The following is an 11,821-nucleotide window of genomic DNA, read 5'->3' as shown; positions in this document are numbered from 1 at the left end:
TGTGTGTGTGTGTGTGTGTGTGTGTGTGTGTGTGTGTGTGTGTGTGTATCTCCAGTGATATATATGATTTTTATAAGCTGCTTTTTGAAAAGCAGTGTTTTATATAACAGCACTGAACTATAGTTGTAAAATAAAACAAAGCTAATAGAGTATATAATAAATTCCAAAATAATTCTTAGGTGCTACAGGAATTTAGATATTGGAAAAGATTAGTGTGAGTGGAGGCAGCTGGAGATGGCCTTGAAGAGGTGGGAGTTAAATAGGAACTTAAAGGATGGGTAGAATATATGTAGGAGGGAGGGAGGGTAGAGACATTCCAGTGATGCTAAGTGTGATCAGTGGCTTAGAACTGGGAGTGAAGTAATATACTCAAGAAGAGTGAGAAGTGGGATCTAGTTATGATCTCATTGGCCTTGAGCAGAGGATAAGACTGAGTTGATAAAGAGGGACGAGATTATGAAGTGATTTAGACTTTATCTGGTAGGAAATGGGAGTATTTCTTATCTCTCTTAAAATTTACTTTGCTAATAACATTTCCACTCCAGATCTCTTTTGTTGCTGTTTTCATGGCATATGTTTTTCCGTCATTTTATGCTCAAGTTATTATGTCTTTGAATCTGAATCTAAAGCGTGCCTATTGTAGAAAGAATATAGTTGGAGCTTGCTTTCTTCTCCAGTCTGACAATCTTTGCCTTTGACTGTATGCTCAATCACATTTTACAGTTTTTCATATGACTAGATTTACCCCTGCATGTTGCTCTTTGTTTTCTATATCTCTCGTGTTGTTTTTGTTCCTCCGTTCTCATTTATTGCCTCCCTTTGTGTTGAACAACTTTTTTAGTGTACCATTTTAGGTCCAGTGTTGTTTTTTTTTTGTTTTTTTTTTTTGCGGTACGCCGGCCTCTCACTGTTGTGGCCTCTCCCGCTGCGGAGCACAGGCTCCGGACGCGCAGGCTCAGCGGCCATGGCTCACGGGCCCAGCCGCTCTGCGGCATGTGGGATCTTCCCGGACCGGGGCACGAACCCGTGTCCCCTGCATTGGCAGGCAGACTCTCAACCACTGCGCCACCAGGGAAGCCCCCAGTGTTGATTTTCAATATTAAAAAAATTATTTTCTTAGTGGCTGCTTTAGGAATTACAGTGTGCATTTCAGTTTATCACAGTCTGCTTCAGTTTAGTTACTGACTTAATTCCAGGAAAATATAGCACCTTTTTTCCAAAATACCTTTTCTCCTCTCTCCTTCCTGCTATTATTGTCATATGTATTATATCTATTTCTGTTATAAGCCTACTAACACACTGTTATCATAATTGCTTTATACAGTTTATGTCTGATGAAATTAAGAAAAGAAAAACTGTGTAGTTTTTTCTATTTTCCCATTTATATTTACCATTTGTAGTGGTCTTATTTCTCCTTGTGTATTTGAATTACCTTCTGGTGTCATTTCCTTTCAGCCTGAGAGGCTTGCTTTAGTATTTTTTAAAGACAGGCCTTCTGCCATAGAATATTCACCATTTAAAAAAAAAATCTGAGGATATTTTTCCTTTCCTGTTTGAAGAATAATTTTTCTGTATATAGCATTCTTGGTTGACAGGGTTTATTTGTTTTTTTTCTTTCAGCATTTTGATTTTTTTTAGTCGCTTTCTAGCCTCCATTAGTTCGATGATTAGTCAGCTGTTAATTATATTGTTTTCCCCGTGTATATGATGAATCATTTTTCTGTTACTGCTTTCATTATTCTTCTTTTGTGGCTTCAGTTCAAAAGTGCTGTGCCTCCGTGTGAATCTTTTTGTGTTTATTCTGTTGGGGGTTCATTAAGCTTTATGGTTCAGTAGATTAGTGTTTTTCATCAAATTTGGGAAGTTTTCAGCAATTACTTCTTCAAATATATTTTTTCTCCTTTTACTTTTTCCTCTTTTCTGATGTTGCCTTTATCCATATTTTGGTAGGTCTTTTTTCTGATTGCCTTTATACATATTTCTAGTTGTTTGGTAGGTGTGACATTATCCTACGGCAGGTCTCTGAGGCCCTGTTCATTTTTCTGCTGTCTTATTTTTCTCTTTGGTTTTTCAATTGAATAATTTCTAATTCTCTGTTTTCAAGTTCACAGATTTTTTTTTAAATGTCACCTCAAATCTTATGTTGAGCCCATAGTGAATCTTTTACTTCTTTTGTTACACTTTTCATCTCTAATATTTCCAGGTTTTAAATGTTAATATTTCTTTATTGAAGTTTTCTACTTGTATAGTTGTCATCATATTTTTCTTTAATTTTTAAAATATAATTTCCCTTAATCCTTTGAACATATTTATTTAGTATATATTAAATTTTTTTTCAGCTTTATTGAGATACAATTGATGTATAATATTGTGTAAGTTTAAGGTACAACATTTTGATTTCATGCAGTTACATATAGCAAAATGATTACCATCGTAGCATCTGCTAACATGTCACGGCTTGTAATTACTATTTCTTTTTTGTAATGAGAACATTTAAGGTCTACTCTCTCAGCAACTTTCAGATATACAAAACAGTATTATTAATTATAGTCATACTGTATATGAAATTCTCAAAACTTGTTTATGTTATAATTTGAAGTTTATATTCTTTGACCAGCTCCCCCTTTCCCCCAGCCTCCAGCCTCTGGCAGCCACCTTTCTAGTCTGTTTGTATGAGTTGGGCTTTTTTAGATTCCACATGTGTTATCGTACAGTGTTTGTCTTTCTCTGTCTGACTTATTTCGCTTAGCATAATGCCGTCTCTCTCTCTCTCTCTCTCTCTCTCTCTCTCTCTCTCTCTCTCTCTCACACACACACACACACACACACACACACACACACATTTTCTTTATCCATTCAAATGTTGATGGACACTTAGATTGTTTCTATGTCTTGGGCTGTTGTAAATAATACTGCAGTGAACATGGCAGTACAGGTATCTCTTTGAGATAGTCATTTCATTTTCTTTGGATATATACCCAGAAGTGGAATTGCTGGATCCTTTGATAGTTCTTTTTTTTTTTTTTTTCTGCTTTTAACTCTTTATTCATTACAATGATATACTGAAATAATAGAGGTAAAAATGGTAACATTTCCATAAAACTCCTCAAATAGTTCTATTTTTAATATTTTGAGGAACCTCCATACTATTTTCCATAGTGGCTGCATCAATGTACATTTCCACCAGTAGTACATCCACCAGTGTACTATTATTTTCCATAGTGGCTGCACCAGTGTACATTTCCAAGGTTCCCTTTCTCTGCATCCTCACAAACACTGGTTATTTCTTGCCTTTTTGATAATATCCATTCTAACAGGTGTGGTTTTGATTTGCATTGCCTGATGATTAGTGATGTTGAGCATCTTTTCATGTACTTGTTGGCCATCTGTATGTCTTCTTTGGAAAAATGCCTATTCAGGTCCTTTGCCCATTTTTAAATCAGATTATTTGAGGTTTGTTTTGTTTTGTTCTTTATTTTGCTGTTGAGTTGTATGAGTTCTATATATTTTGGATATTAACCCCTTATCTAATATATGATTTGCAAATATTTTATCCCATTCCATAGGTTGTCTTTTCATTTTGTTGATAGTTTGCTGTGCAGAGGTTTTTAATTTGAGGTAGTCCCACTTGTTTATTTTTGTTTTTGTTGCCTTTGCTTTTGGTGTCAAATCTAAAAAATCATTGCCAAGGCCAGTGTCAAGAAGCTTAACATTCTTTGAACATAATACCTGCTTTGTATTCTTGTCTGCTAAATCCAACAGCTGTGTCTACCCAGAGTCAGTTTCTGTTGGCTCCTTTTCTTTTTTACCTGAGTGTAGGTCAACTTTTCCTGTTGTTTTCAGGTCTCACAATTTTCTTGGACAGTTGGAAATGTTGGATAATATATTGTAGCAACTCTGGATTCTGTTAATTTTTTTTTTATTCTCCCTGAAACTTGTTTTGGGGGTTTTCTTTCTTTTTCTTTTTTTTGTAACTTACCTGCAGCTAATCTATAGAATCTTTCTCCTCCCCAGTTTGAAGCCCCTGAATTCTGTGTTAAATTTTTATTCTAATTTTAATTTTTTCTCCTCATTTCTTAGGAGTTACTCTTTGTCTGCATGGCTTAGTGGTCAGCCAGTTATTGGTTAGAGATTATGTTCAAACATTTTGAGTTTATAAAGCTTCCATCATTTTTTGGATGCTTCTGTACACGGGTTCTGTACATTAAAAATTCAGGCAGTTTTTAAGTCAGCCTCAGCTTTTACTTTCTCCAAAGGCCTTCTTGGATCTCCCATGCATATGTGCACAGCCTCTAAATCAGCCCAAGGGTATGTGCAGAGCTTATTTAGCCTCTCCATTTTCAGGATCTCCCTGTTATATTTCTTAGTGTTCTGCCAGTCTGTCATTTTCCCCACCTGGTGTTGCATCCTCAGGGTAGCAGAGCTGTGGGCTGAGCTGGGAGGTGATTGTGGGGGAAGGTAGTATTCCCTAGCAAGAAGGTCACCAGCCCCCACTGTCATAACTCCAGTATCTAGCAGTGTTTCTTGAATAAATGCTTTTTGATTTGTTGTTGCTTTTGGTTGATTTCTGAGCCCTGAAATGATTGTTTTCTACAATGCAGTTCTTTTTACAGGTGTTTTGGGGGAGTGAATTTGCTGATTTCTTCATTCCGCTAGAGCTGAAAATCTCATTTCTTTTTGAACTTTCTGACTTCTTAGTTCCTTCCCTTGTCTCCCAACCCCAATTTAATTCACTGTAGTCAGACTTTTGTCACCACTGAAATCACTCTTGTAAGAGTCACTAACATCCTGCATTTGCCATATCCAGTTGTCTTCTATTTTCATCTTAATCAGCCTTTCAGCAGCTTTTGATATAAATGGTCAGGGCCTTTTTCTGAAAACTTATTTTACTTGGCTTCTTAGGTAATCTTCTCTCTTGCTTTTCATCCTACTTCACTGATTACTTCACTTGATTTACTCCTTTTTATACCTGTGGATGGACAGACAGATGGACGGATGGATGGATAGGTAGGTAGGTAGATAGATAGATAGATAGACAGACAGATATAGATATATAGATATATGAATATATATATGTATTTTTCTAAACTTCTTCCCTAGGTGATATTATTAGGTCCCCTTGCTTTGAGTCCCCTTTATGCGATGACTCCCAGACATATATTTCCAGCCCCACCTTCTACCTTGAGCCTCAGTGTTTTCACTTGGATGTCTAATAAGGATTTCAAACAGAACTCTTGATCCACTTTCTCCTCCAAATTTATTTTTAGTTTTTGGAATGATCATTTAAAAACGTAAGTCTGATTATGTCATTTTCTTGGCCTCATTGGCTTTCCTTTACATTTAGTGTGAAATTCAGTTTCTCACCATTATTAATGAGAGTTTATATGACATACCACCTGCCTCTCTCTGTACTTGTCTCTCGCCTCTTCCTTTACTCAACATGTTGCAATCACATTATTCTTCTAGCTATTTTTGAATATGCCAAGCCCACCTCTAGGCATTTATATTTGGAATTCCCTGTAACTGTAGTGCTCTTCCCCAATATCCTCACATGGTTCTCATTTTTATATCGTTCAGATTTGTGTTCAGATCTTACCTTCTTTGTGAGGTCTACTCCGACTTCCGTATCTAAAATAATAACCCTTTCTCTCTATCATGATCTGTCCTCTTACTTTACATGAAAATATATTGTTTATTCCTCCCTGTCCTCCGTAGACTGAACGTTTCATGAGGATAAGAACTTTGTTAGTCTTGTTCACTGCCATATCCTTAATACTGTAAATGATGCCTGTAACAGAATAGGTGCACTGTATTTGTAGAATAACAATTTTTTTTTCTGTAGAATTAGTATGTCATTAGTGTACTAATAAAGAATGACTCAGTAAAAATGGTTAGGCTTGGGATAGTTGTGTATTAAATGCATCTCAGACATGAACTTTGTCTAATATTGGCTTGATTAATAATTTAAAATATTGCTCTATGAAATTTATATTTTGGATCTTTTAGGGAATTTTTTTTTTTGGCTGTGTTGGGTCTTTCATTGCTGTGCACTGGCTTTCGCTAGTTGTGGTGAGTGGGAGCTACTCTTCATTGTGTTGGGTGGGCTTCTCATTGCAGTAGCTTCTCTTGTTGTGGGGCACAGGCTCTAGGCGTGCGGGCTTCAGTAGTTGCGGCACGTAGGGTTAGTAGTTGTGGCTCACGGGCTCCAGAGCGCAGGCTCAGTAGTTGTGGTGGACGGGCTTAGTTGCTCTGCAGCATGTGGGATCTTCCTGGACCAGGGCTCAAACCCGTGTCCCCTGCATTGGCAGGCGGATTCTTAACCACTGAGCCACCAGGGAAGTCCTGGGGAATTTTAAAATGAGAAAATTTAAGCCTCCTTTCAAAAATAATAGAATATGAACAGGAAGTAAGGGTAGATGAATATTTTTTAAGTTCATTTGTATCATATTTTAAAAATTTTATTCATTTATTTATTTATAAATTTATTTATTTATTTTTGGCTGCATTGGGTCTTCGTTGCTGCACACGAGCTTTCTCTAGTTGCGGTGAGTGGGGGCTACGCTTCGGTGTGGTGCACAGGCTTCTCATTGTGGAGCACGGGCTCTAGGTGCGCGGGCTTCAGTAGTTGTGGCGCACGGGCTTAGTTGCTCCCTGGCATGTGGGATCTTCCCGGACCAGGGATCAAACCCGTGTCCCCTGCATTGGCAGGCGGATTCTTAATCACTGTGCCACCAGGGAAGTCCCTAGATGAATATTTGGTCCTTGTACTTGCTTCACTTATGCATTCTTTTTGATAAAAGATCATATGCATAACCTTAACACAACTTTTGTTATCTGGGAATTTAATAGTTCTCTGTTACCTTGGTTAATGAGTCTGGAAAAATAGATAGCTTATTTTAACATGGCTGTCTATGTTAAAAACAATCTTAATATCTGAGAGGAGTGAGTCTTAGCTTACTAGCAGTTCTCCCACAAAAGTAGCTACCTAGATGTGAATTGGCAAAGTATAGCCATACTTCAGAAATAGCTTCAATTTGGAAGAAATGGAAAGTTTTGAAATTTGTAAAATTTTCTGTGTCCTTCACTGTAACGGTCAAAACTCAGAGTCTGATACAAGTTATTATTTTTGTTAAAGCAAGTATACTGTACTGTCTTATTGCTTCAGCTATAAACATTTTATAACAAGTAATGGAGTGAAAGATGGATATTTTATAAAAGGATTTTAAATATCACTGTGTACATAAGCCCAGCTCTCACAGTCAGTTTAAAGGGACAGAAGGAGAGTCATCTTGAGTTTCCTATTTCCTTTTAGAGGACATGCTAGAACCATCATAGAGTCTATTGGAAGTTTCTAGAGGAGAAGGAACATTTGCTTATTTCTGCTACCATCTTCCAAGAACTGGAGCCCACTCTGCTCTAGGACAGTTCTGCTTATTAGGCTCTTTGTCCGCAGTACACCCCCCACCCCTCTATATTTTGGCCTTGTTTTCTAACCATAACATCATTTACCTTCCAAATTCCCAGGTATGTACTTTATGTTTCTAGCTCTTCTAAATCACCATTTTAATTGAAATTGTATGTTTTCTGTCCGCTTAACAGATATTTTGGTATTCTTTCTCTGTGTTATATAATTTGGACTTTATTAACTGGATTTCTGACAGCTAAGTATAATGGTTGGAATTGTTGTTAATATACATGTACTCTTCAAATTTATTACTGCAAAATTCATGGTGTTAGGAAGTTGTCATATTATTTAATGTTTTATTTTCTTGAAGCATAATTTTGAAACTCCCCAAAGGGAATATTATTTGTGGAATCTATAAATTTACCAGGACTGTACAATTTCCAGCATGTCATATTTTAACTCTGGCAACTGAGCCCTTCTAATGGGGCTAACTCTCAGATTTTTCACTGTATCTTGGAAAATAATAGGGCTTGTGAGAGTTTTCTTGGCACCCAAATTTATTTGTTTGGTGAGAAGTTTGATTTTTATTATAGTTGCAGAAATTATAGTAATAATAGCTTCTTTCAGATGTCTCTTACATACTGTAGACCAGTGCTTCTCAAGCTATTTGTAGTGAGATACTGGTTTTAAAAATTTCCAATTCATTGAAGACTGATATTTTTTATAAAATACAATAAAAATGAATTATAAGAAAAGTGAATTTTAAGAAAATACAAAATATAGGCCCCACTTTTAATTATAAGATTCATAGATATAAAATTATTCTTTCAAGTCGCAATAAAAGAGTCTGAACACTTATTCTCAATTTCTGTATTTATCTTATTGCGTAACAGTAATAAATAGTTCACAGACTGGTCTATAGATGACACTTTTTAGTAACATATCTATACCCTGCTCTTTGTAGTGCTTAATGTTATTTCAGAAGCATCTTAGTCAATATGAATAGCAGTTATCCTTTAAAAAATATTTTCATGTGTTTCCTTTTCAGAACCGAGAGCTCCAAATCATGAGAAAGCTAGATCACTGTAACATAGTCCGATTGCGTTATTTCTTCTACTCAAGTGGTGAAAAGGTAAGTCTTGTAGAACGTTTGATACTGAATATTGTGATAGACTTGTTATTCTTCTAGAAATAGTCCATATCCCACCTTCCCCTTGAAACAGCTTTGCTCATTGAATGGAAGTATTCCAAAACACAGGCCCTAGTGATTCTGACCTCAAGATATGATTATTGAATATCATTAGTTATATCAGGAAAATATTAATGAAATGATAGAGGGGATTAATTTTTAAGAATTTTCTTCTTTTTAAAACACTTGTCTTCAGTTCTAAAGCAAATATGTATATATTTTAAAACCTTTTGTGTTCCTTATGTGCTTCTGGAGCCCCATGATAGTTCACCTGTTTATTGGAGGGAGGAAAATGATGTCATATTGTTAAGTGGAAGTGTTGGAGGGGAAAGGGAACCAGGAGGACTTTGGTAGGACCAGAATGAGACTTAAACATTGGGAAGCAAGTTTAACCTATCCTTGGCTAGGGAAAAAGTTGGAAAAGATATAATATTACAGAATTTCTTAATAAGTGATCACTATTTATGATCACATTTAATTCTGTGAAAGCAAAGGATAATTAAAGAAGATTTCATACTTTGGATCCCCCCTTGCCCCCTACCCCGACCCCCTTGGTCTTTCTCTTTAGAAGATGCACTGGCTAATGTCACTGTACTCACTGGAGTTGGAAGCATAGAAAACCAGTTTCTTCTGTTTTACCATGGTCTTTTTCTTTCTGTCTGTTCACTGTTCCTTCTTCCCAGATTCAGTCTTCCTTCACTGGTTTAGGGTAAGGGGGAGGGCAAGTAATAAACACTTCATCTTTTTGGCTAAATAAACATTACTTTGGATAAGTTCATTTGATATTTTTGGACCTCACATACCATGCTTATACTGTCCCAAAGCCCTTAGATCCATAGTACCTCTTGATTTCTAGCCCAGTTGTTTTTACTCACATATTTCCCAGTGTACCATTTAATCGTTTTCCATTAAATTTTATTGAGATTATTTTCTTAGAAATTCTTTTTTCATGACAGAGCCTGTAATATGGGAAAATACCTATGTGTTAAGCCAGAATTATGATATACATGCCTACAGATATATAGTTGTTGCGTGCGTGCACGCGCACGTGTGTATATGATAGCTAATGTTCTAACAACCATAATTAGCAGATTGGTCCTTTAGTGACTCTCATTTCTTAGGTGTTTTTTTAAAAATTTTTTTTTAAGTTTAAATGATGGCCTCTGCTTGTATTAAGGACCATAAACCCTCAAATATTTGAGCTCTTTTGTTCCTAAAGCCCATTATTTGGTTCATGCTCCTTTTTTTTTTTTTAACATAGCAAACTGCCTGTTATGTCTTTGATCTTACCTGTTTTGACATGTTTTTACTTTTTCCTGTCCCTTCCCAAATAAAATTATGGAGCATCTGTTGTGTGCACAGCACTCTTATAATGGAATTTCACATCCCTATGGGTTTTGTTATTAAATGCTAGACATTATAATACCCCATGGAGGAAAGTAAAGGTCATAACTATTTGTTCCATGAACCACTGAATTGCATGTGGATTCATTTGCAAAGGCCTCCCTACAAAGCCCCTTAAACATCTTCTCTTGATTACTTAATTTATATAGCTTTCCCTGGATAAACAACAAGGTCATATTGTATAGCTCAGGGAACTATATCCAATATCCTGTAATAAACCATAGTGGAAAAGAAAAAATATATATATATATACATATGTGTGTGTGTGTGTATGTATGTATATAGCTTTTCCTGTATGCCAGGCACTGTTTTAGTGCTTTACAAATACTAACTCATTTAATTCTTACGAAGATAAAGAGCAGAAAGGGAAGCACAAAACTTTTGAACAAACCTTTTCAAGACTACCTTTTGTGGTAGCACCTAAAGGCTTACCTGTCTGGTTTTGGTTTGGTGGAAGCCCCCATCACAATCTGCCCTTACCCTTACTTAATCCTGCAGGAGTGACGATGGACTGACTGTTATCTGTGTACCCCAGAGGATGATTTCCTCCCTGCTGCTATTCAGAGCTGCTTATTTATCTTAAATGGTCTTACAGATAAAGAGCAATTGAGAAGTCATTAGGGGAAGATAACCGGAAGGACAATGCACTTCTCTCTATTATAAAAAAGAAATACATATACTTTCTAATATTTCATTTATCTCAGAACTTTCTCTTGAGTGTTGTAAGTTTTCCAAAGTGAAAAAAAAGACCCCTTTTAATCTTGCATAGCTCCATTAAGAGAACAGAAAGAAAGGAAGAAAACTTGTGATGTGTTGCTGAAAATAATGATCCTCCGTTGTCAAAAAAGGGAAAGCTTTCTAAAGATATGCAGAAGTATATAGGTTAAGGAACTTCCATAATCTTCCAGCCACCAAAATGATAATTTCTTCTTCCCCTACTCATGATCTTCACTTCCTTGCTTCTGAATTGTTCTGGCAGGACTAACATCACTCAAGAGACCAGGTAGTAAACTAATATTTCTCATATGAGAAAATGGATTCTGCTCTAGGTTTGAGAGCTCAGGTTTGTTAGTTCTAACTCTCCAAGAGTAGGTTACTGAGAGTGAACTCAGAGCTGCTGTTTAGAAAGGGATCTAAATGTCTTGTGAAGGGCATTATATATTGCCTATGTATATATATTAGAAGAGTTTAGGGGGAGGAAATAATAAAGTAGTAGTTTGAAATGCCTCTGGGATATGCAAATAGAGAGATGCCCAGTAGACATATACATGTAAGACTTCTAGGTGGTGGTGGTGGGACTCTAAGTGGAGAGATGACATTGACAAGGTTGGGCAGATAGGGTGTGTAGTCATGTTGTAGAGCTCTTAGGAGTCAGGAAGGAGGGAGAGGTGATGTTGTTTGAGCAAAGAGCTAGCAGTTTATCAGTATTGCTCTCTTGTCCTAGAATATGTTGAGGGTTGAAAGCAGGCTTCATTTGAGAGAGGTGCAAGGAAACCAGTGCCTTTGGGTTGGATCCAGGTTTTGTCTAGGGCAAGGCAGTGAAAAGAACCCCTCTTTGAAGAGACTGGGGTTTGAAGCTCTGTGAAGAGTTTCTTTTGGGGTTTCAGATCGCTTAGGGGAAGCTCTGAGCAGGAGATCTCTGGTAAGAACATGAGCCTAAAGGAGGTGTGAGGAGGCCATTAGAATGAGTTGACAGCATTGTGAGTATGAGAAAGAGAAGATTTCAGTGTTTCATCATTATAGGCATGAAATTCTTGTTAGGTTCTGTGGATATGTTTAAATATAAATGGGAATATTTTTTAATCCTCTCATCATCTTCATCA

The 11,821-nt window shown here is 36.5% G+C and overlaps 1 protein-coding gene across 2 annotated transcripts in view; it reads left to right on the top strand.

Moving 5' to 3' along the window:
• GSK3B (glycogen synthase kinase 3 beta) overlaps nucleotides 1-11,821 on the top strand; it is a 197,517-nt gene that overhangs the window by 89,326 nt on the left and 96,370 nt on the right. For both annotated transcript variants that reach the window (XM_029215533.1, XM_029215532.1), the window contains exon 3: nucleotides 8,454-8,537. In XM_029215533.1, the coding sequence (XP_029071366.1) occupies nucleotides 8,454-8,537 (84 nt within the window). The remainder of the gene's footprint in view (nucleotides 1-8,453; nucleotides 8,538-11,821) is intronic.

The sequence above is a fragment of the Monodon monoceros genome, unplaced genomic scaffold (assembly GCF_005190385.1).
Source record: "Monodon monoceros isolate NGI ecotype Baffin Bay Population unplaced genomic scaffold, NGI_Narwhal_1 Super_Scaffold_11, whole genome shotgun sequence".
Classification (NCBI taxonomy): Eukaryota; Metazoa; Chordata; class Mammalia; order Artiodactyla; family Monodontidae; genus Monodon; species Monodon monoceros.
The sequence above is the reverse complement of the archived record's forward strand: the minus strand, read 5'-3'. Positions and strand labels throughout refer to the sequence as shown.